Raw genomic sequence first — 25703 nt, 5'->3', positions numbered from 1 at the left:
AATCAAGAGATAGGTAGAAGATTCAGTAGAAACACTGTGATTCAATTACAAAACTAATAATGCAAGCTGCAATACTATTTATACCACAAAGAATTGCAGGTCAGAAAAACTAAAAGATTCCATGATGGAAGGAAGAGTAAAGCAATGAAAGAAAGAAGACATTTAAACATCTCAGGGAAAATATGAGTAATAGTATAAGAAAGCAAGAGCTAAAACAAGAAGAAGAATTAAGAATGCCAAGAGAGAAGGATGGACTGAATTTAGTTCTACCATAGGAAAAGATACTCCTATGGATAAAACATGGAATATGTTAAGGAATATGAGTGGAAAAGGAAAGAAGGCAACTCTAATAGCAGTTTAATTGAAGAAGATAAAGTTGCAGTAATAGATATAAATAAAGCAAACATGTTAGGTGAGGTTTTAGAAAGAGCACATGGAATAGAATTGGGAGAAGAATAAGAGCTAAGGAAAAGGGATATTTTAGACAAAAATCCAGATATAATGAAGAAAAGAAATATCAATAATAGCTGTATGGATGCAGAGTTTACAGAACTGAAAGCAGCAGTATACTGTGCCAGTACTGCTCCTGGGGATGACAGGGTAAGCTATGTAATGATAAAGCATTGGTCCAATAGTATACTATTATGCTTGAGTTATATAATAACATTAGGATGGAAGGAATTATTCCAAAAATATGGAAGAAAGCTGGAGTAATCCCTATTTTAAACCAGGTAAAAATCCAACAAATCCAGGAAGTTATCATCCAATTGCTCTGACTTCAAACTTATGTAAATTAATGGAAAAGATTATATTTCATAGACTAACATCTGATCTGGAGAAATAGAGTAAATGTATAAATGTGGATTTAGAGGTAAAAGATCAACACTGCATTAATCAAGGTCAGTAATGAAGTAGAGAAGGCAGTAACTACGAAAGAAATGATGGCAGTAGTGTATTTTGATATAGAAACAGCGTATGACACGGTATGGAGAGAAGTGTTATTAATTAAAGCATCAAGGATAGGAACAGATGGGAAAATGTGTAATTGGTTATCTCAGTTTCTGTATGAAAGAACAGTTGTAGCACAAGTGGAAGCGTCAGTCATCAATTTATAAGGCAGAAAATGGTATTCCTCAAGGGACTGTTATAAGTCCAATTCTTTTTAATATTATGATTAATGATTTAGGATATGGTGTGGGATGTGCATTGTATGCTGATGATGGGGCTATTTGGAAGAGAAATACAAAACTAGTGATTTCAAGTGTGCAAACAGCTATTAAAAAGGTGGAAGAACGGAGAATGCAGTTTTAAAATGTCAACTAGTAAATCATGTTATATGATATTCAGCAGGAAAAAGAAGATTATTAGGATAATGAATTATTATTGTGTGGAAAACCTTTAGAACAAGTTAAAAATGTTAAATATTTAGGAATGTGGTTGAATGGGAGCTATACCTGGAAAAAGCATGTAGAGGAAATAGATAAAAATGCCGGAGGATGTTAAATGTGATGAGGGCCATAGCTGGGAAAGAATGGAGCAGAAAGAGACTCGATGCTAGCTATATATATCAAGCCTTGATCAGATCTACAACTGATTATGGACGCATGATTTATGGGTCAGCAACAGAATCATTATTAAGAATAGGATCCAATATAGACTCTCAGAATATGCTACGGAGAACTAAAACAACTGTCTCCAGGCAATGCATTATTAGCAGAGGTGATGAAATGCCATTGAGATTACGGAGAGTTACACTGTCTCTGGTATTTTGGACATCTTTAAAGACTTACACTGGAGAAAGTATAGCTAAAGATGTTTAAATAAGTGTTGGGAATACTTAAGTAGTAACGGGAGAGGATATGGATGAAGATAAACCAGTCAGCAGAGAAATATCAGATTGCAAATATTGCATGTGGTGTGTCACCTGTACGGGGAGAGCTTCTGATATGGATTATCCCTGAGGTGTAAACTGACTTACAGATATTAGATAAGAAACAGGAACGGGAGGAAATGCGTATGATTAAATACCATGTTAATATGGTAATATCTAAACCACTAACATCTGAATGGTCAATATGTGTAAATGGTTGCTATTATAATAGCATAGAGGAGGTAAAGCCAGACAGAGTACTGATGTGTGTTTACTCATTGCACTCCTGAGAAGATCTGATGTGTGAAATATGCTCATTATTATGGCGAATACAAAGGAAAGGAGTTCTGCTGCGTGCACAGATGTAGGAGTAGCTCCTAATGAATCTGAGGATCAATCAACAAAGCATTCTTTAAAAAGGAAGAAATTGATTTTAATGTGCCATTGAGTCAAAGTGAAGTTAAATCTATTATTAAGGAAAATATTGTTAAAGAGTGGCAGGAAAAATGGAATACAGATAATAATATAATAATAATAACAACATTTATATAATATTTTAAAAAGGTGTATACTAAGAGACGTATAAACGGTATAAATATGAAAGAAGAGGTCACGAGTAGATGAGGACTGAAGTGTTTATATATGAGAAACATACAGTGATATATGACTGGAGAAGCTACGACGAGGAAACAAAGGAACTGATCTCATATTCAAACGAAACAGGGGAGGTAAATAAGGGTTGGATTTAATAGAGATAGAGTCGGTTATAGAATATAAAGGAGTTCATCTAGAGTACGGATGCTGGGTCTATTCCTGAGTTTAGAGCTGAACCACGTGGGCTTCAGTGGGATGCAGCATCACAGAATTATATATATGGATGGATATGAGAGAAAGAGGCAACAGAGAGAGAAAATCATAAGAAATCATGACTGCATAACAGCAAAGATAGGCGGCGATATGCACAGTGAATGCAACGCGCCAAAAAACGGAAGAAGAAGAAGCTCCCGGCAGGGGCGGGAACGCGCTGTGTGTAGTGTGCGAAGAAGAAGAAGACGCGTCACTTCCGGCTGTGAGAAATGGCGGGCGGTGGAGACGGAATGGCGGAGCTGGAGGATGGAGAGCTGGAGTCTGATCAGGAGGAGCGAGTTCAGGTGAGCACATCTTCTCTTATACTGCAGCGGATAACACTGCTTTCACAAACATTCATTTAGACACGAATAATCCAGAGAGAGCATCACCAGTCATTACATGAACACTGACAACAACAGCACTAGCATACTGTTTCATTAAACACTCGCTGAATTAAGGATTTTAATTGCATTTAGGATAAAGCAGTGCTTGAAGTGGAAAATCATTCACAGTGTATGTATAGTACTACAATCAATAATGAATAATGACCCGACATGCTCTCTGGCAGCACACAGTGAGGTAGACTCCATGTGATGAGCTGACCCCTGACCCCTGGGTGTGATTTACATCGCTTATAGATCACTGCTGATCATAGCCTCATGATTTTACTCTGAGTATCATGTCAGAAGTGCAGTACTCTCTCAGTACTCTCACAGTAGTACTCTCTCAGTACTCTCACAGTAGTACTCTCTCAGTACTCTCACAGTATTACTCACAGTAGGCAGTACTCTCGCAGGTACTCTAAAGACTATAGAAGTGTGTCACGGGGATGAAGGACCTCTTAAACACATGTTTATTGACTAGAGGAACTCTATAAGCCTCCCTGACTTCAAGAGCTCTGTCTGAATACAGGATGAGAATTATCTGCAAGGATTCCTCTCACCTTTGTCCTTTCAACAGTCATTTGTTTTCATCGTTTCTGGGGCCTGCCAATTATTTTATTTTCCGTGGATACAATTCTGGAAAACTTAAGTCTACAATTTAGATGCTCATGATGAAAAGATGATTGATTTCATTCAGTTAATTGAAAATCTATTTATGACATTATTTTTGACAGTATCTTCATTTTACAGCATTTTACACAAGTGCCTTTTAACAGTTCTGCAGCTTTGCAGGAGCTTTCTTGAAGCGTCTTGGAGACACAGTTCTTCTGGATTTAGTCTCAGTTTGTTCTGTTTCTTCATGTCACTCCAGACAGACTGATGATGATCAGATCAGATCTCAAACATCTCACTGGATTATTACAATTAATGTCTAAATGAATGTTTGGAAATATAACTGATATTTCCTACTGACACACTACAGCAGAAGATAGAAATAACTGACTTAAAACCATGTTTAGCTGCTGATATACTAGTGTTCTGATGATTTTAGTCACCACTGTTCATTCAATCAGTCATTCATGGAGAAATCAACAGTTTTTGATGTTCACTGTTGCAGGTGTCATGTCTTCAGAGCACAGGTGCGTCTCTGAGTGCTGCGTCTGTCTCAAGATACCGCAGCTGCAAGAACACCGACTCCAGCGACAGCTCTGCTTCTGAGGACGAGGCCGTGCCCTGGAGACACAAGCGGCTCCGCAGCTCCAGCGCTCCCTCCGGACGCAGGGTCAACAACATCTGGGGCTCCGTGGTGCAGGAGCAGAGCCAGGAGTCTGTGGCCGCGGAGCTGGGCATCATGGGAATGGAGGGGAGCGTCAGCATGAGCAATCGCCAGAGCGAGACCTATAACTACGTCCTGGCCCGCAAGCTGATGGAGAAGGAGCGCGAGGAGGAGGAGGAGGGCTTGAGGAGCGCGCTGGACGGGGAGCTGGAGGGATACATGCAGCAGCAGCAGCAGCAGGAGAGCTGTCTGAAGAGGAAGCGGCCGGCCAAGGAGAGGCTGGGCCCACGGGCCGAGATGGACCTGAAGGGCCGGTACCAGCTCAGAGAGGACGACCCTGATGGGAGAGTGGTGGATGAGATCGCTCACAGGTCACTGATGCACGTCTACCTCTATAAACCGCTTGCAGAATGTATACAGATATAAAAGATGAAATATTATATACACTACTGTTCAAAAGTTTGTGGTCTGTACATTTTTTTTTTTTTAAATAAATACTTTTACTCAGCAAGGATGTGCTAAATTGACACAAAGTGATAGTAAAGACTTAGATTGTTAAAGATTTCTTTTTTTAATGCTGTTCTTTTTAACTTTATCTTCATCAAACAAATCCTGACAAAAGTATCAAAAAAGTTCAAAGTTCAAGTAAAAAAAAAATTAAGCAGCACAGCTGTTTCCAACACTTATAGTAAATCAGTATATTATTATGATTTCTGAAGATCATGTGACACTGAAGACTGCAGTAATGATGCTATAAAATACAGCTGCAGATCACAGAAATACATTAGTTTAACACATATTTAGAAGAATGGATCAAATCAGCTTTGAGTATAAGAGACTTCTTTAAAAACATACAAAATTAGTTCCAGAACTTTTGAACGTGTGTGCATATATATGAAAATGAATGTTCAAATGGTTTTCTATCAGTTCTACAGTAAATATTAAGATTGTTGTAGTTTATATAATGGTGCATCTGTTACAGACTGATGGAGCCGAAGAAGGATCTGATCGAGCGAGTGGTGAGAGTGATAGGAAAGAAGAAAGCCATCGAGCTGCTGTCAGAGACGGCAACCATTGAGCAGACTGGAGGTCTCTACACTGTGGTATGTCCAGAACTACCTCACAGAATCCACCCAGAGTTCAGTGCATATGAACCAGTTTGGAACTGAGAACTGGTGACTCGGAACTGGCTCTGTTTGTCAAAAATAATAAATAAACACGATAAACAAACTAATGTGTGCATAGAGAGAGCCATATTCTGCCGCTATTAACATTTGCTTACTATTTAATCATAACATTTGATCATTATTCTGCTAAATATATTTGTAGACATAAATGGAGGGACAGCTTGCACTAGATATTTCTATATCACAGCGATTAAAGTTTGCCATCACTACAACGGCAACTTAGTAAATACTGAAATGATACTTGGGGCTCCTCACCATATTTTGTGAGGTCTTATGAAGAAATGATCACACTGTGTGAGAAACTGATATATATATATATATATATATATATATATCAATGTATTAGTGATACATTGATATATATATATAATTTATATAATTTAGTGTTGATAAATATCGATACTGAAATATCTGAACGGTACCAATATTAATTTCCCGAAGTATGGATACACCGATACTAGCCGAGCTTCTCTCCAAAGGCGCTGGACAAGCACCACACGTGACCGCACTCGTCTCCTTCGCTCTGGTTAAATAGCAAAAGTGAAGTGAATAGAAAGAGGACTGCTCTGGTTGTTAAAGAACACAGCAGGAGCGCTATCTGTAGGGATCTATGATCTCCGCGATGCAGAGAACGCCACGGAATCCAGTCATAAACACGGAGTTTACAGTTTAACGCGGAATGTCACGGAATTTGTCAAAGTTTGGATGAATTAATCAAAAGTAGGTCATTACACTTAAATCAAATCGCGATATGGACTAGTATCTGTAAATATTAAGCTGCAAAAGTGGATTTAAATATGAATCCTGCATGTTCTGCGCGTCTCTGTGTGAATGTGCTGCACGTGCGGTTGTGTTTACTAATGTGGCGCTCGCGGTGATTTCAGCGTCTGCCGTCTCAATGAGGACATAAATACATCAACAATATCTCCAGAACTGATCTGAAAGCACTTTACCAGCATTTTACCATTTAATTTGAGTAAAACTAGCGTCATATCATACACACAGAACTTTAAAAGTATTCACGGCAACCCGTCAAAATAAAAGTTCGGTTTAACTCAGCCTATTAAAGACCGTGTGCCAGAAATAGGCTATATTACTATTATTTAGTAGAATATACATAATACTACTACTTACTACTACTGTTCATTTTTTTAAAAGAAATAATCACAAAATATTTTAATTTTAATAGGAAATCCCCTTCATTTGCCAAAAATGTAAAGGTTTAATTTTCATTAATTCAAATATAAATTAATTAAAATAGTTTTATGCCTTCATCTGATATCCAGTAAAATGTAAATACACAACACAGAATTTCTGAGGGGGAAAACACATTTCATAAGGCTACTGTAAGAATAAATAAAAACTGTTTGTATGCATTCAAATAATAGACATGCTAAAACACAGAATTTGGGAACAATAAAACATAAGGTGAGAAAACAATAAAACATTTCATACGGCCCTAAACGTGTCATTTTTGTTACACTTTTAATAAATTAAATGTTAAATTGTATAATTTTCATGATTTTAATGAATTAGACATGCTTTTAGATTAATAGCATTTAATTTGACCATTAAAAAAAAAAAAAAGAGTCCAGAAAAATTCAAACGGAAAAAAACGGAATCCAGAAAAATTAAAATGGAAAAAATTTAATGTAGAAAAAAATAAAACGGAATTTGGGGAAAAATTAAATGGATTGCATAGGGCCCTATATCTGGAAATATTTTGGTTATGAAGCAAATGAGAAGTCGTGACGTATTGTCAAGTATGGTGACCCATACTCGAAATTGGTGCTCTGCGTTTAACCCATCCAAGTGCACACACACAGCAGTGAGCAGTGAACAAATGCACACACACACAGCAGTGAACACACACACACCGTGAACACACACCCGGAGCAGTGGGCAGCATTTATGCTGCAGCGTCCGGGGAGCAGTTGGGGGTTCGGTGTCTTGCTCAAGGGCACCTCAGTCGTGGTATTGAGGGTGGAGAGAGCGCTGGACATTCACTCCCCCCACCTACAATCCCTGCCGGCCCGAGACTCGAACCCACAACCTTTGGATTACGAGTCCGACTCTCTAAACATTAGGCCACGACTTCCCAGAATATCAGAATATCAACAAATAGAACTTTGGATTTTAATTAGTACTTGTATTAGTAAACGTTAGTTTCAATTAACATTTAACTAAGATTAATAAAAGATTAATAAATAAATCAACAAATGCAGTACCTCAAGACATTTTTTTGTTCATGTAAAATATACCGCATGTTCTCGACTTGTTACATTTACCTTTAAATTAAAAAAATTACCCCCTTAATATGGTGGCAGTTTTTTTCTCCGTGGTATCGAAAATGGTATCGAGTATCGATATTTTTCAAGGTATCGTATCGAAGTTAGAAATTCCAGTATCGTGACAACACTAATATATATAATAATTACCTGTAATTCATTGCCATTCCTTGTGTCTTAAGAAAAATTGGCAACCAAAATCAGCCCAAAGATATTGAAGAGCCACGAAAGATCATGATCATTGCATCCATAGGAACTATTTCCGCTGATTCTGATAGAATGCACTGGCTGCTTAATAACACTCGTTTCATCTTTATTACCACGCCACTGTGAGTACAGGGTCACATCTTGTCTGAAGTAACAAACAGATGTTATTTTGACTGGAACATGTATGCATCTATCAGTCTAACTCTGCTCCGATCATGAAGCGTAAACTCTGTATAAGACCCTCATTGCCCAGTGTAGACGACTCCAGCTCTCGCTGAGCTTCAGTGATTATCTGTGAATTATTTAATCCCAATTTGAATAATAGTGTGATGTTTGCTGGTAGGGCTGTGTATTGGCAAGAATCCGGCGATACAATACGTATCACGATACAGGGGTTGCGATACGATTTATTGTGATACTGTAAGCAAGGCCATATATTGGGATATTTCTTATTTTAGGAATAGGATATATATATTTTAGGAAAGCTGTCATTAAGAACACACCACTATATGCAAACCTTAGCAAAGAATAAATAAATAACAATAGTTTAAGCAGAACACACTGGGATCTGCATTAGTAATAATCAGTCCCAGTAACATTCAACATTACTGAAGCACTTCTGTGCAGGACGAGCAAAGCGGGAAATATTCAAGTGCTTGAATGATTCTTTAGTTAAATGTATAAAATGTATTTTATAAAAAGATAAATATATTTATAGACTCTACTTTAAAGTTTCACAGTTTAAGTTTATAATTGTGACATACAATGTCATAACAATTGATCTGAACAAAAAATGACATCTGCTTAATATCAATGAAAACTAAACGATTGTAAAACAATCAAATAAATACAGATGTTAAACTTTATCAGAACTTTTTAATTTGGATTTCACAGGTTTTTCAGTTTGTGTTTGTTCCGCATGTAATCGCTGAGACCGCGACGCAAGCACCGCCCCAACAGCACAAAACACCCTGAATTACGAGAGAAAGCTGCAGCCGCGTGGTGACTCTACCGCCCGCCGTACCCCGCGCAAAGGCTCTTCAACACGGGACGCGGCAAGCGGCAGAACCACGGTCCCGGGGCGGACATTACCACAGAAGCACAAATGGTGCCACACTTCAGCTTTGTACATCGAAACGAGAGCTGGAACAATTCTTTCCTCCTCCATTACTGGCAGCGAACTATATTAACGCTAACATTAGTGGAGTGCCCTGATGCTAGTGTTTCCTGTCACTGTTTAAGTTCAGCGATGAAGACTAACGGTCGGGATATGAACTCAAAACTAAACTGCCATGAATCTTATGAATTTTTTTTTTAATATCGATATTCCGTTTTTGAGAATCGATACAGTATCGCCAAACAAAACATCGCTCGCGTGTATCGATATTTTCCCTAATTGCTGCCTTGATTTACTGTTGCATAACCAAACACAACATGATTTTGTGAAAGAACGGCTGACTGCATGAGGCCTTGCGTATCAAAACAATCATTGCACATCATTAAAAAATGTTTTGCTGTTATCAGTGTTTTACAAAAAATGAATCAAATGTGCTAGCATGTTTAATTGGTTTTCCCGCAGGATGGCAGCAGGAGACGGACACCGGGTGGAGTGTATCTGAACTTACTGAAGAACACACCCAGCATCTCTGACGGACAGGTGAAGGTGCGTCAACACGTCTTTCTGTTCCGTTCTCAACATGACCTCGAGTCTTCACAAACACTTAATCTGCATCCAACTGCAGAGCCACCAGCAGCCTCACAGTGAAAATTAGGGTGGAGCTTATCGGTTTAATGAGATCAGTGGTGGGTGGGTTAAACGTTTGGGTGGAGCTTATAGGTTTAATGAGATCAGTGGTGGGTGGGTTAAACGTTTAGGTGGAGCTTATCGGTTTAATGAGATCAGTGGTGGGTGGGTTAAACGTTTGGGTGGAGCTTATAGGTTTAATGAGATCAGTGGTGGGTGGGTTAAACGTTTGGGTGGAGCTTATCGGTTTAATGAGATCAGTGGTGGGTGGGTTAAACGTTTGGGTGGAGCTTATAGGCTTAATGAGATCAGTGGTGGGTGGGTTAAACGTTTGGGTGGAGCTTATAGGTTTAATAGGTGTGTTGGACGTCATGCAGCGCCGCACAGAGCTATCGCCGAGAGCAGCCGCTTGCAGTCGGGCGCAGAATTGAAAGCGGAGACGTGAAGTCGGACCCTTCTGCTCCCGGTAGTGATGCTCTCGCAGGGTTTGGATGCTCGTATCACAGATGAAGTGAATAACATGCAATATTTATACATTCATATGAAGCAGTGGCGGCTCCAGGATTTATTTGTTGGGGGTGCTAAGGGGGGTTTAACAGTTCAGAGGGGGTGCTGAAGAACTAATTAAATTCAGAGAAAGTAATGAACTTTAGTTATCAGTTTTTTATATACAGCAGCTTCGAAAAAGAGGTAGAAAGTTCCAACGGTATTTTTTTAAATGAATTTTAATATATGCCACTGTTATTAGTAATATACTAATGCCAACTGCCAAATATGACGCTTACAAAGTAATATAATTTGAACAAAATAAAAAAATTCATGTGAATGAATGATTCAACCTCATATACATTTTTGAAACTGGTGTCGCCGCCTCCTGGCAGAAGATAAGGGTTACAATACAAGTGTTAAGATACTTTTATTTTGATCGGTACTGTAGACAATAAGTGTTTATACTTTATAACTTTAACTTTTATCCCAGTAGGCCTACTTCTGTTATTTAAATGTCTGTAACCCAGAAATAATGACGTGTGTCTGAAAAGACTGTGTTGCTCTCTCTGGATCAGCAGCAGCATGAATGTCTTTAAGACGCTTACGATGTGAAACCGGTTGGAGTTGTTTGTGTGAGCAGAGCGTGTTTTGTCGCCACCCATATGACAGCATTCACATCGGAAGCGTGATGATGGCCGACCCTCTGATTCATTAACACAGGTGCTCCACTGACACTCGCGATGTTAAACCGTCGTAACACACAGCTGAATCGTTGTCAGTGAGTGAGTGAAGTGACATTGAGCCAAGTATGGTGACCCATACTCTGAATTCGTGCTCTGCATTTAACCCATCCAACGTGCACACACACACACAGCAGTGAACACACACACACACAGCAGTGAACACACACACACAGCAGTGAACACACACACACAGCAGTGAACACACACACACACAGCAGTGAACACACACACACACAGCAGTGAACACACACACACACACGGAGCAGTGAACACACACACACACAGCAGTGAACACACACACACAGCAGTGAACACACACACACAGCAGTGAACACACACACACACAGCAGTGAACACACACACACACAGCAGTGAACACACACACACACAGCAGTGAACACACACACACACACACACAGCAGTGAACACACACACACACAGCAGTGAACACACACACACAGCAGTGAACACACACACACAGCAGTGAACACACACACACACAGCAGTGAACACACACACACACAGCAGTGAACACACACACACACAGCAGTGAACACACACACACAGCAGTGAACACACACACACAGCAGTGAACACACACACACACAGCAGTGAACACACACACACACAGCAGTGAACACACACACACACAGCAGTGAACACACACACACACAGCAGTGAACACACACACACACACACAGCAGTGAACACACACACACACAGCAGTGAACACACACACACAGCAGTGAACACACACACACACAGCAGTGAACACACACTACACACACACACACAGCAGTGAACACACACACACACAGCAGTGAACACACACACACACACACAGCAGTGAACACACACACACACAGCAGTGAACACACACACACACACACAGCAGTGAACACACACACACACACAGCAGTGAACACACACACACACAGCAGTGAACACACACACACACAGCAGTGAACACACACACACACAGCAGTGAACACACACTACACACACACACACAGCAGTGAACACACACTACACACACACACACACCGTGAACACACACCCGGAGCAGTGGGCAGCATTTATGTTGCGGCGCCCGGGGAGCAGTTGGGGGTTCGGTGTCTTGCTCAAGGGCACCTCAGTCGTGGTATTGAGGGTGGAGAGAGCGCTGGACATTCACTCCCCCCACCTACAATCCCTGCCGGCCCGAGACTCGAACCCACAACCTTTGGATTACGAGTCCGACTCTCTAACCATTAGGCCACGACTTCCCCAAAGGAGTAAGATCGTGCCGACGATCAGTTTGCATGGCGCTGCATGAAGATGAACACACCTAACGAGATCAGTGGTGGGGGTTAAATGTTTCTTGGGTGGAGCTTATAGGCTTAATGAGATCTGTGGTGTTTCTTTGCATGTTTTCTTCATACAGGAGATCTTTCATGAGGAGAACCAGAAAGAATACAACAGCAAAAAGGCAGCTAAGAAGCGACGGAAGCAAATAGTAGGAAAGAAGATGAAGCAGGCCATCGGCACGCTCAACCTCCAGGAGCATGATGACGTCTCACGAGAAACGTTTGCCAGTGACACTGAAGAGGCTCTGGGCTCGCTGGAGGAGGCCCCCGAGGGCCCGCCGGAGTCTGCGCTGGGCACAGAAGACAACCCTGTCGTGTACAGCTCAACCGACCTGGAGGTTTTCTAACACTCAAGCATGCGTGCTGTTTCGTGCTGCACGGTCCCTTCTAGTCGTAGCCTAAAACAGCTCGGATTGACTAAACTAAAGAGGAAAGTTTGTCCTGACGGATAGCACTTTAAGTTCTCTGCTGGTTGTTGAAAGACTAAGCAGAAGCCGAAGCTTGTACAGATCTTCCACAGGAATTCTTGCCTTGTTAAAATGTTGCTCATAAATTGTGATCTTTCTGTTTGGATATTTTGCAAGCTTTTGATATATTACCGCATTCGTGGAAAATTAATTGCAGCAAGAAAATATACATTCACTTATTTCAGAAGAATACAGCTTGTGTTTTAGTCATCGGAGATGCTCTAAACGTTTGTTAAAGCTGCATTGTACAATAAAGCAGTACATGCTTGATGTGTAAAAGCCAAGCTCAGCTTATGGTGCGTGTCATTTGTCATATGGCTCTCATATGTCTGCTTTGTGTTTGCTTCACTGTGAGCTGAATTGAACATTCTTGAACTGATAAGTTTCATGCTCAAATTAAAAAGCACTCTAGTTTTGTGATTAATGGTAGCTTCTCTGGTCCGGTTCGCTCTGGCACATGGTTGAATATACTACAGATGTATTCTGCTAGATTTTCATACAAGTGCATCATGTGACGTGTGGAAAATCTGCAAGAAATACAAACATCCATAAACAATGTTGGGGTAACGTGAGTTACGTAATTAGATCACTTTTTCCAACTGGTAATGCATTACTTTTTAATTTACTAGACTGAGTTGCTATTTCAAATAAGTAATGCGAGTTACTTTGTTTCCCCATTTATTGATGTGTACTGTAGCTCTAGATCAAACAGAAACAGTGAAATGATGAATCAGAGTATGATGCAAACCTGCAATGATGTTAAATTATACAAATATCCTTCATTTGATTATTGCTGAAGAGTAATGGACCTCTGCTGTGTCCTATTCTTCATACAATCTAGAATGGCAGCACAGCTTAAAGGTTTGTTTGTGTGTTCATTTACATTTCCTTGAGCTTGAGAGAATGAAAGGGCTTTACATTTGTCATCTAAGTCCTGTCCAGCTGATGAAATATTTCCAGCTGGTGCATTTCTCATATCAAGCACTTCCCAGTCTTCCCAGACATTTCAGGATAGATCTGACCTTCTTTAACATCACATGCATGCTAACAGGTATGTTTGGGGGAAAACTGTTCAAATGCAAAGATTGGCACCTGAAAAACACATAAATTTGAATCTTATAGATCCCGATGATCATGAGATGAAACGCATGGCTCTGGATTCACAGCAGTAATAATGTCATGTAGCACGTGCAGACATAACTACAGCTTTCTACACAAGCCAAACTGAAACAAACAGCGACGAAGTGTTTACTAGTTCACACTGGTTACTGTAAGAGGTCAGTCCGCACACGCGGTTGTTGATCTTGTGTGTTTACAGCACGTGCTTTCCGCGCGTTTTCGTGCAGTTTGAATTTTGTCCGTCTGATGACGTGGCGGCGGCTGATTGGCTGTCCGCGGTCACGTGTAAGTGTGGTTCTGATGAGCGGCCATATTAGTTCGGCTCATTCTGTCACGCGGCTGCGCTCAGAGACAGCTCGCTGTTGATGTAGCACGCTCTGTTCGCCGTTTCTATACTTCATCAGTGGGAAGGTAAGTTTCTCCTGCTCCTAGTCAATGCGCTGATTGAGTCGATCGGATGTCTGTGGTTAACCGTGTCTCTCGCGGCAGATGGCGAGCGCCGCGCGGACCCCGGCCGGTCAGCAGTCACTGCCCCGCGGCAGCAGTTCTCCTCTGAGCCCCGCGCGGATCTCCCGCCTGCAGGAGAAGCAGGAGCTGCAGCAGCTCAACGACCGGCTGGCCGCCTACATCGATGCGGTGCGCCGCCTGGAGTCGGAGAACAGCGTGCTGCAGCTGCAGGTCAGCGAGCGCGAGGAGACGCGCAGCCGCGAGGTCACCGGCCTCAAAGCGCTCTACGAGACCGAGCTGGCGGACGCGCGCACGGCGCTGGACGAGACGGCGCGGGAGCGCGCACGCCTGCAACTCGAGCTGGGCAAGCTGAAGAGCGAGCACGAGCAGCTGCAGCACACGTGAGACTCTTCATCTCTGTCTCTCTCTGAAGAGTTTGCTTCTAACAGAACTAAAGTAGTTCGAGGGGTCATGAAGGGCTCGTTTTGTTATTGTAATGTTCCTAAGGTTTACTTGTATTGAAAGTTTTTTGCACCTACACAAAGAAATATGTGGAAAAGATGATTTTCAGCCCCTCTGTCTAAAACCAGCTGTTTTGAAGGGGCGTGTCAGTAATCAGCCGCTGTTCTGATTGGCTAACGTCAGGACACTATCAACACATGATTAAAATACACCGGTGATTTCCAGACAAAGCATTATGAAATCATGTGCTGCAGTCAGATCTAGCTCCGCTTCTTGTGACTCTGATGGTCATTTCTGTTTGTTTTGAGCGGCTCTCTTTCAGCAGAATCAGGGGTTAAGACCCGTTCACACAACACTGAACACCAGTGGGCGGAGCCTATGCTGAGAAGAACACTATTCGTCGATATCCTGCTCTGGAGGCGTGTTTATGCAAATGTCTGTGCCCTGTGACGTCATCTTGCCCCTCAGATCCAAACGAGCCGTTTCTGGAGCTTGATTAAATAAATGCTTTATGATGAGGAGGAGGTTTTAAGCTATGAAACTTACAGGATGAACCTCTTATATGCCAAAAGATCAAGGAAAATTAGATATCTCATGTCATGACCACTTTAACTAAATAAATGTTAAGATTCTTAGCAGGCAGGTTGTGTCCGCTGACTCCAGACCAGGGCTGTGCTTCTCGAAAGCATCATAACTACGATGTGCTTAGGCTTACGAGGTTTTTGAGAAATACAGCCCGTAAAACAAGTTTACCAAACAAGCCAGGTTTATTTCAGTTAATCAGCTGACGATGCGTCATATTAACGGAAATAAACCTGGCTTGTTTAATGGAACAGGCCCCAGGTCCAGAGGTGTTTCAGGGAATTGACTCGGTTCGTTTGTGCTGTAATTAGTTAAGTTAGTTGTGATGTCAGTAACTGTCCAGAGCTTCAGTGTGATGGATGTCAGTAGATGTTACTGAAGTTCTGGACCGGCCGAGAGGGGGATCATGAGCTTTTAAATGTCTGCTTTTCTCTATTTTTACAGCTGGTGGATTATGCGTGCAGTATTTGTTTTCTGATGAAAGATTTCTGCATGCAGGAGGACTCTTGGGTTGTTAATGGAGCCCAAACCTTACTGCGGTAGAGACCAGTCTGTGTCGAGGTGTGTGTGTTGAATTGGTCTCTCACACACTTCAGTGGAGCCAGTCACATGCTCATCTTATGGAGCACTTCTAGCTCGCTCTAGTGCAGCACTGTCTATACTTCAGAGGAGTTCTGCCGTCCTCACTTCAGAGCCTGGCTCATGTTGGGTTGATTGACAGGAGCAGTGGTTCATCGGTGTGGAGCAGCTGGAGGAGCTCCTCAGCTGCTGTAGAGTCTCTGTTTCAGATGATCAGATGCGTCTAACACGTGTATAGAGTTAGACTGATCAGGCCTGTGTGCGAGACATTCCTCAGAAACAGCTGCGTGATCCCAATCGGTCCTGAGTCCTCTTGAGCTGAACTCTGTCCATGAACACACAACTCCTGACACACTTCTAGAATCAGGTTCATTTCAGCCCTTTACTTGCACACCGCTTATTCTTCGCATTTAGCATAGCATGCGTTCATAATATGAAACATAATAATCCCACATCTCAAATCCTAAATGTACAGAAAAATCAATCCTAAATTGAAATTGGCTATTGCTACAAGTATAGCTGTGCTGCTAAAGACTGCTTTTGTGCTCCAGGGTCACGCACGAGTGAACTGATTACTAGGGTTTTCATTTATCATTTTAATAACTTCTTACTGTTACAGTAACGCTCATGTTGGGTTTCGTTCTCAAGACTTGGGATCTGTAGGAGTCTCGTGATGATGCGCAGTAAGATTTACATCGTGATTCAGTGAAATGAATCTGTCTTCATGTGTGTTTGCTTCTAGAAAATGTGGATGAACCCAAACAAATGAAGAACGACAGTAGCTGAGAATGCTGAAGTGATTGATTTGGCACAGCTAGTAGTGTGCACACAGTAGCTCTGATCGTGTGTGTGTGTGTGTGTGAGACAGGTGTGAGAAGACGGACGCGGAGCTGGCGAGCGCTCAGGCCCGGCTCAGAGAAGCTGAAGCCCTGCTGAACTCTAGAGAAGCGGCTCTGAACACGGCCGTGTCTGAGAGGAAGGCTCTGGAGATCAGCGTCACAGACCTGCAGCTCCAGCTCCAGGAGGTACACCTCTACCATCACACGCACCCAAACAACCTCCATCAGTCAGACTTCATGCAAACACCTCAGTCCAGCCCGATTCACTTAGACTTCACCACACGGGCGTTCACTGGATCTGTGTGTGCTCCCGAGAGCAGGGTGCGCTTACGGTCACACACTGAGTGGAGGTAGTTCAGGAGCTCGGTATATTCACTGTGAACACAAGACTTTCTCAACAGCACTGAATACACTACAGCAGCACACACGGAGCAGAAACGTGCTACAATGATTCTTTTTTATAAGGAGTTACATTCTTGGTGCATATCGCCATCTAATGGGTGGTTATGCAATCTCTTTTTAATCTTGAATCAGTTTTTATTACTGCACAAGTATTGCATTGTTTTATTTAAGCTAAATATATATTAAAAGGATTAATTGAGCTAAAAACTGCCAAGATATGTCTATACATTTGAGATGAGGAGAGATGGGTTTCTGTAATTTGAAGTCCGGTGTAAAAAAACAAAACAAGTTTGAATGATCCACTTTGTGAGAGAATAAATCATAGTACAATAAACATTGATGTATATCATTATAAGCATTTATATGTATGAATATGATTATAACCTCATCAATCACATGTGCGCAGACACCTGTGAAGTAAACTAATCCTGAAATATAACCATCTTATATTCAGAGCATAAATTGCTGTGATTACTTACCCTGAAAGACCAAAACTTGGGTTAATCTGTAAACTAATCTGGTGTCGCACAACCTGCTTTCTGGAATACACACTGGCCACTAGTGCTGCTTGGAGAACATGCAATGCACATGTAAACGAAAAGCATTTAGTGTTCATGTAAGCACAGTCCTTTAGGATGTGACATCAGATGGGATTTCTTCTGACTGATGAAAGCGAGTGCATGTAAACGCACCTGATGTGTGTCTGTTTGAGCCTCCAGACTGATGAGTCTTACACCACTGAGATTAGTTTACTGTGGCTGTATAATAATCAAAAACACTCATGTTACGGACAGCGCTTGCATTCAGGCCTACTCCGGGTTAACATTTAATTTCGTACTGAAATGATCAGATGTGATGAAAAGGTGATCATGCAGAGTTTGAGAAGCTTACTTTCTAGAGCGGGCAATATAATCGTAATCGTTTTAATGATGTGCAGCATTGAGTATGTCACTCCTTTTGCAAAATCCAAGCCTTGAGCTCATGTTTTTCATGCAAAAATCAATACATGGGGCATATCTGCTCCTGTGTGAGTTTGGCTTTTAAATTTGTGCTGTTGAGCAAGAGTGCTGTTATTTTCAAATATCAGCACGATTACAAATGCAATACTGATATTACACATTAGTTCTATAAACAAGTTATCAGTTGAGAGATTTTGCGCTCCGTATGGTCTGTTTTTGCTCTTTCTCACTAGTGTTTCTGAATGAATTCTGCATCTGCTTTTTTTAAACGCACATTGAGTGAACGATTCAATGAGCCACTCATAAAGACGTTCCCTTGCCTCGTTTAAGTGTTTTTAATCAATCGTTTGAATGATTGTCTATTCTTTTATTTCACGTAAATTGATAAGACCTCAGTGTCTGTCTAAATTTAGCTGTTTAGAGCTGGATTGTACTCGTATTGTGACGACATAATCAAGCGTATGTGTGACCCTGGACCACAAAACCAGTCATAAGGGTCCATTTTTGAGATTTGAGTTTAAAATATAACTCAAATTTTGGTTTGTTAGGATCGGACAATATTTGTCTGAGATACAACTATTTGAAAATCTGGAATGTGAGGGAGCAAAAAAATCTAAATATTGAGAATCTCCTTTAAAGTTGTTCAAATGAAGTTCTTAGCAATGCATATTACTAATCAGAAATGAAGTTTTGATATATTTACAGTAGGAAATTTACAAAATATCTTCATGGAGCATGATCTTAATATCCTGATGCTACAAATATACGTGTTACTGATGACTGCTTTTGTGCTGCAGGGACACAAAGTGAATGACTTTGTTAGTGTACTGTATAAGCAGGCGAATCACCTCCTGATGGAGAAGTGAATGTCACCACAGCACAGAGTGGGAAAGTGTTTGGGTCACCTGGTCTTATTAGACTCTAGCACAGGAACAGAGTCCGTTGTTTGACTTGAAGCGCACACGTTTCTGCTGGAGATGAGATGTGAGAGCCGGTCTGATGGCGTGTGTGTGTTTCAGCTGGAGGGAGGACTGAGCTCGGCGAGGAAGCAGCTGTCAGACGAGACTCTGCTGCGCGTGGATCTGGAGAACCGCTGCCAGAGCCTCGTGGAGGAGCTGGACTTCAGGAAGAACATGTTTGAGGAGGTCAGTCCTGTTCTGCTGCACCAAACTAACGGTGTGTGCTTTCAGCTAATGCCTGAAACATCGACTCCTAACAAATGCTGCACCGCTGGGAATCCACTGCACCGCCGTATTAGGATTCCACACGATAAACAATAACCAGTTAGGATGTAATATCTAAAGTCCCCCGTACACATTTCAAAGGATTCTTTTTTTTTTAATTGAAAAAAGTGTCTGACTTTCATTAGACTGCATTATTTATTTGATCGTGTGTGTGCTGTCAAATGATTAATCACATCCAAAATAAGTTTTTGCTTGCATAATGTTTGTGCACTGTGTGTGTGTATATGTGTGTGTGTATATATGTGTATATATTAGGGGTGGCATGGTTCGCGGAAAAAAACCGAACCGCACGGTTCTCCACACACGGTTCGGCACGCGCTAGGACCGCGGTTCAACTGAATTCTGACAACGCATGTGGTTTGTTATAAATAACACGTAAAACAAATAGGGTTCGGCTAATGTATGTTTCTGTTAATGGATGCGCATTCTGGCTTCCCAGTACATTATAACAACAGCGATGAGAAAGAAAAAATAAGTGGACAAATCATTCACTCTTGTTCAATGCGAGTGCGTATGCTGGAATATGAGCATTTATTTAATTAATTACCACAACAAGCGTGTCAGACTTGTTGCTTGTTCAGATGACAATATACAGTGAAAATTCATATTTGGGTCATATATTCCAAGACGTAGGCTAGAATCTGTGATTCCTGAGTTCAGGATCCACACCGGTGCGGTGACTGACACACGTGTGTGTGTGTGTGCGTAAATATTTTCAAAACATGCTGTATGTGTCTTATATATACATATATCTGAGCGCGTGTCTGCGTGTGGTTGGCAGGAGATCAAGGACACGCGGCGCAGGCTGGAGACACGTCTGGTGGAGGTGGACTCGGGCCATCAGATGGAGTTCGAGTTCAAGCTGGCGGCGGCGCTGGCTGATATGAGACAGCAGCACGATGAGCAGGTCCGGGTCTACAAGGACGAGATGGAGCAGACCTACACAGCCAAGGTGAGTGCGCAGTCGCAGCTGCATGTGTTGTGACAGAATCGCACGTCTCTGCTGTATGTGTGAAGAGTTTCCTTCCTCTCAGCTGCTTCAGTTCCTCTCTGAGTTCTTCTGAGACCTCTGCGTGTGTTTCAGCTGGAGAACGTGCGTCTGTCCTCGGAGATGAACAGCTCTTCAGCGAGCATGGCCCGTGAGGAGCTGCGTGAGTCCTCTCTGAGAGTCGAGAGTCTGGCCGCTCAGCTCACCAGCCTGCACAAAGAGGTGCGTCCACTACACCACTGACCGCTTTCCTGCGCGACCTCTGACCCGCTTTCACACACTGACCAGTTCCTCCTCGGTGTTGAGCAGCTCTAAACTAGATTTCTGAAGTGTTAGTGTATGACTTTGCATGTTAGCTGTGAAACTGAGCAGGATTTAATTGAGTAGATTCATTATAATGTATGATGACGTATCCAGAGGTTGTTCGTGAGCGGTGTTGTAACGTGAAGTCTCTAGGTTTGAATTAAATGGCAGCAGTACAGATCTTCTGAAAGCAGTCGCTCTACAGTGATCTGAGCGTCACCGTCAGACTCGAGCCCTGTTTGGACAGGAGTGCTTTACATGACTAGAAGGACGTCTGTAATATTAATGCGCACTTCACTTCAGTAAAACTACCAGAAGTGGGAGGGGTAAGTCGATTTGTTGGTAAAAGGCACTTGCCTAAAGCGAGCAGGTCTTGTGCCTCTAACAAGTGCTCTTGATCTTCTTTTTGATTTGAATGCTATTAGTTGTCATAGCAGGAAACACTTGAAGTTTGCCCCAGGCTTGTCCTACTGCCTAGAACACAACAGGAAATGACCATTTTATTATGTGCATTTACGGCTGGTCCATGCGCACAGGATTACCTGATGATTACTGAGCCGGGACTAATATCACTGAGACGCTGTGGTCATGATGATTTAGCCCAGCTCTCCATGTGAAACTAATCCTGTCCGAACACAGCTGTAACCGATGCTTGGGAATAAACAGCCTTCTAGTAAAGGGGTTTTTTACATTTTCACTATTGTACCGTTTTAGTGAATTTGTTGAGCGATTTTATTAGTATTAAACTAATTAGTTTTTTGTTATTTTAGTAAACTAAACTATCTGAAATAAGCCCCCCCCCCCCCCCCCAAGTTAACGTTTATTTGATTTTAAGTTAGTTTTATAGTTTATTTTTTCATTACGTCTTAAAATACTTGTATAAAGTTATATTGATGTCATAACTTGTACAATATATTTTAGCCTCTTCCCGTGTCACACTTTTGTGCTGAAATAGTGGCTGAATGTTGCTGATAAACATGAATATGTATGTCTTATTGAGCAGCAGTCATTTCAGTATGAAAAGCTATTTTATTTTCTGATAATGAATTTATGCAAGTAAAATTAATTTGCTTAAATTAAGAGTAATATTTGTTTTGTTAGACATAATTATGCAGGTTTCATAAATTTAGACTGAATTTATAACTCCTGCTCAAACGAAGCAAATCCGTCAGGAAGGAGAGTGTGTGGATTCATGTGTAATCAAATCAAAATCGAAATTTTGAATAATGGGCAGTAATAACATTTATAACTTTCACTCATTAATGAGAAGCTGCTGATCGGAGACGATATGGTTTTAGTTGAGAAATATTAAGTTATGACTCGTTAACAAAGTAACGATTCTTCGGGTCTCATTCGATTCAGAATGAATAGTGCACTGATTTTAAAGGCGTTCCGAGGGTCAAACTCATTTGCTGTGGAGCTTCTCTTTGTTTGCTCCTTCCTAAAATCACATGTCTTAGCAGGGAAATTCTCTTATACACTCAATTTGCACGAGGGGTTTAGTCGAAGTATGATTGCAATAGATCACCCAAAAATGAAAACTGTCACTTTCCCTCGCGTCGTTTCAAACCTGTGACTGAATTTCTTCTGTTGAACAAAGACCTTTTGAAGAATGATGGGAACTGAAAACTTTCATTTTTGGGTGGACTTTCGCTTGAAGTAGTTAAGTCCAGTAATAGTTGAGTTGTATTTGATTGCGTTGTTCGTTCCTCAGGCGCGTGCGTGGCAGGATCGGATCGGTGAGCTGGAAGCGGCTCTGAGCCGTGAGAAGGACCTGAGCCGCAGGTTACTGGCGGAGAAGGAGCGAGAGATCGCAGAGATCAGAGCTAAGATGCAGCAGCAGCTGGACGAGTACGAGCAGCTGCTGGACGTGAAGCTGGCGCTGGACATGGAGATCAACGCCTACCGCAAGCTGCTGGAGGGAGAGGAGGAGAGGTGAGGGTGGCTCTGTGTGTGGTGTACGGTGTGTTTGGGGACCAGTAGTGTAACGCTGCTCCTGTCTCAGGCTGAAGCTGTCTCCCAGCCCCTCGGCTCGTGTGACGGTGTCCCGGGCCTCCTCCAGCCGCAGCGTGCGCACCACGCGAGGGAAGAGGAAGCGTGTGGATGTGGAGGAGTCCGAGGCCAGCAGCAGCGTCAGCATCGCTCACTCCGCCTCTGCCACTGGAAACGTCTGCATCGACGAGCTGGATGTGGACGGGAAGTTCATCCGCTTGCACAACAGCTCTGAGCAGGTGCGTCCGTCTGACCGCAGGCACACATCACATCAACATCACAGCACTCAGAGCGTGCGTTTACTAACACTGCGTAGAGAAGGCTCTATATTTTGTCCTACGAATTAAATTTAGAATGTGTGCAAGTCCAAAACAATCAGTATGTATTGAACATGTGCACACGGTTCTTGCGCACAGTAGTAAATAATCATTCTTGATAATGAACCGTGCTGTGCAAAAACAATCTAAGGCAGTGACATCAAAAGCTTTACATCTTAGCATCTATTCAGCTCCTCTTGCAAAGGACCTAAAATTGAACCTTGGGGGACACCAGAATGAACAGTGCCCAACTCAAACCTGTAACCACCCATGGAAATAACCTGGCTACGATCAGAAAGATCTAAACCAATGTAAAGCTGTCCCAGAAACACCAAAGAACGTTTTAAGATGGGTGAGTAAAAACAATTATCGAGACCAACGTGATCTTGATCTGATTTAATGAAGTGGATTCAGCAAGCAGCGAACTCATTTTGCACTTTAATATCAGTCACTGTTTCACTGCGCTTAGGACACGGTAACAACTTCGTTGATTGACAAAGCAGGTTTTTTGTTTTTTCTGTTTCTATTCTATCAATCATTCTGTTGTTGTAGCAATTAACTGAAGGAAACTCCATTTTCTGAATAATTTCAGGATCAGCCCATGGCAGGATTTCAGCTGACCAGAACTATCGGTGAGGTTTCTGCGACGTACAAGTTCACTGCCAAATACGTCCTGAAGGCTGGGCAGAAAGTCACGGTACGTCCTGACACTTCCTCATAGACTTGTGCTGTTGATTATGAATAAAACACGGTCTCAGCTGTAGTTTGTGTTGAGTGAACGCTGTTGATTTGTCAGATCTGGGCGTCTGATGCGGGCGTGAGCTCCAACCCTCCGACGGACCTGATCTGGAAGAGCCAGAGCTCATGGGGGAGCGGCGAGGACATTAAAGTGCTCCTGCTGAGCCCAGAAGGAGAGGTGAGGCCTGTTTATCATCCCTCTTATTGAGACGCTTGTCTTCACGTGGCCAGTAGAGGGCAGCATTGGCTTTGCTCTGAAGTGTCCCTGTCCCTACAGGAAGTAGCTGTGAGGAGCACAGTATTCAAGACCGCAGTGGAGGAAGAAGAACCGGAAGCTGAAGTCATTGAGGAGCATTTCCTTCACCAGCAGGTCTGATGTCAAAGCACATATCTGCTCTGTGTGTGTGTGAGAGTCTGTTTGAAGTATATCGGGGCCTTAATGCTGACAGAGTTGGTTTTCATTCTTCGTTTGGGGGTAAAGAAGTTCTAAAAGGCTGAGCGACACCCCCCGTGCTGCTGGAGGCGGGCGGTAGAGTAATGTAAACGTGTCGTGACGCTCGTGCATCTGCCCTAAACATAACAACGATCCAATGATGCTGTATCTAGGTCTTTTATTAAACTGGATAAATTACACTTATATTTCATGTGGTGTCATGATTTGATAAAAACAGGTTTATTATTGTATGTTGTTTTGGCATTTGATTTATTGTATACCTTTTAAATTGGCTTATTGAAAGAGCAGCAGCAGTATGGTGTAACACTTGTCTGAAACATGTATTTGGTACTTGCTTCCTTATATCGTTACTCTTTCCTTTCATTCTTTTCATGGCTTTGGAAAACTTGCATCTGATGTTTCTCTACGTCGCTTTTTGCATAACTCCGGGTCGTCAACACAAGCTTCGTTGTGATTTCTTTCTAGGAATGAAATGCTTTCTCTGAATCTTTAAAGCCTCCCCGCGAGCGATTGTCCAGGTGTGGGTATATTTGTGGCAGCTCAGTTATTCGACAGTGTCTTTATGTTGCTAGTGACTTGGAGGTGTTGTTCTCCTGCCTGACCTTTTGTTGAATGAGAAACGAACCGGGGAAAAATATCCAGAACACACCCACCGGTTGCGTAATCGCCACGGACCAATGGCAGCTCAAAGGTGTTTAGAAGCCAAAACAAACTCCCCCAGAAAGTTCACTTTGAGCTGTATCGAATTCGTTTGAAGTATATCAGGGCCTTTAGTGTGAGTGTGTGTGTGTGTGTGTGTGTGTGTGCGTGCGCTGCTGGCTCACTTCTCTGCTCTGTTTCCACAGGGAGATCCTCGCGCTGCTAAGAGGGGTTGTGCCATCATGTGATCAGCACTACAGCCAATCACAGCTGCCAGCTGACCCACCTTCCTGTGTGGTCTCTTTTCTGAGTGAATCTTTTCTTGTTTTGTATTATGCTTTTTAATTTTTATTTTTTCCAATTCAGTTTCTTTCAGATTTTGTGAAATGTGTATCTGCTTAAACTGAATGAACCAAGTGTTTTTCTCTTCATTTGTAAGCTGTAACTGTGAGGACTCTTTTCTAGACTCAGCCACGTCAGATTCTGTGACTAACCTTTTTTTTTTTTTTTAAATCATGTTTATATTAATTTTATAAGACGGCATTTTTAGGTCTCTTTTATAAACAGGTTTTTATACTGGCTCATAGTTTTTAGTGAGGTTATTAGGGACAGTAGCATGCTAGTTTGAATATTGAAGTGTTGTATTTAAAGCAGCTGTTCAGGAGTAATTCACTACATGACGGGCCGGACACATCTCTTCTGCAGACAGACCGCGCTCATCCTCAGGAGCACACCGAGCTGGACGATGAGTGTTTCTGTCTGTATTCCTGCTGAAGAGATGCAGGGTTGG

General features: G+C 42.1%; 2 protein-coding genes across 6 annotated transcripts in view; both read left to right on the top strand.

The window, feature by feature from the left end:
* Positions 1–2905: 2905 nt before the first annotated feature.
* On the top strand, positions 2906–13418 carry LOC306863725 (phosphorylated adapter RNA export protein-like). Of its 3 annotated transcripts, XR_013783714.1 has the most exons (6): positions 2913–3021; positions 4220–4749; positions 5361–5481; positions 9640–9803; positions 9913–11071; positions 12309–13142. XR_013783714.1 is itself a non-coding variant. In XM_079407240.1 (5 exons), exons 1-5 carry the CDS (start codon positions 2947–2949, stop codon positions 12727–12729), a joined length of 1080 nt encoding a protein of 359 aa, XP_079263366.1. In that variant the 5' UTR covers positions 2906–2946; the 3' UTR covers positions 12730–13418. The 3 variants fall into 3 exon arrangements, 2 of the variants coding, with proteins under 2 accessions (XP_079263366.1, XP_079263367.1); XM_079407240.1 differs by lacking the exon at positions 9913–11071 and having other exon boundaries at positions 2906–3021; positions 9640–9723; positions 12460–13418; XM_079407241.1 differs by lacking the exon at positions 9913–11071 and having other exon boundaries at positions 2930–3021; positions 4235–4749; positions 9640–9723; positions 12460–13271.
* Positions 13419–14259: 841 nt separating this feature from the next.
* The window catches only part of LOC306863723 (lamin-B1-like), an 11724-nt gene continuing 280 nt past the window's right edge, over positions 14260–25703 (top strand). Inside the window, exons 1-12 of one of the 3 annotated variants that reach the window (XM_079407236.1) lie at positions 14260–14379; positions 14458–14816; positions 16907–17063; positions 19258–19383; positions 20264–20434; positions 20567–20692; positions 22488–22708; positions 22779–23004; positions 23675–23779; positions 23879–23998; positions 24098–24190; positions 25120–25703. The exon at positions 25120–25703 is cut by the window's right edge and continues 280 nt beyond it. In XM_079407236.1, coding sequence (XP_079263362.1) covers positions 14458–14816; positions 16907–17063; positions 19258–19383; positions 20264–20434; positions 20567–20692; positions 22488–22708; positions 22779–23004; positions 23675–23779; positions 23879–23998; positions 24098–24190; positions 25120–25161 — 1746 coding nt within the window. In that variant the 5' untranslated portion in view covers positions 14260–14379 and the 3' untranslated portion in view covers positions 25162–25703. Of the gene's footprint in view, positions 14380–14457; positions 14817–16780; positions 17064–19257; positions 19384–20263; positions 20435–20566; positions 20693–22487; positions 22709–22778; positions 23005–23674; positions 23780–23878; positions 23999–24097; positions 24191–25119 lie in introns of all 3 variants that reach the window. The other 2 variants (XM_079407237.1, XM_079407238.1) reach the window with 2 other exon arrangements.

Source organism: Barbus barbus, assembly GCF_936440315.1.
Source record: "Barbus barbus genome assembly, chromosome: 45".
NCBI lineage: Eukaryota > Metazoa > Chordata > Actinopteri > Cypriniformes > Cyprinidae > Barbus > Barbus barbus.
This window is presented reverse-complemented; position numbering and strand designations above follow the sequence as displayed.

What these genes read in the sequence shown, in the direction of transcription:
- LOC306863725 (XM_079407240.1), top strand. Translation starts at nt 2,947, where the DNA reads ATGGCGGGCGGTGGAGACGGAATGGCGGAGCTGGAGGATGGAGAGCTG. An exon ending in ATCAGGAGGAGCGAGTTCAG is followed by an intron (nt 3,022 to 4,219) that starts GTGAGCACATCT and finishes TCACTGTTGCAG; the next exon opens with GTGTCATGTCTTCAGAGCAC. An exon ending in GTGGATGAGATCGCTCACAG is followed by an intron (nt 4,750 to 5,360) that starts GTCACTGATGCA and finishes CATCTGTTACAG; the next exon opens with ACTGATGGAGCCGAAGAAGG.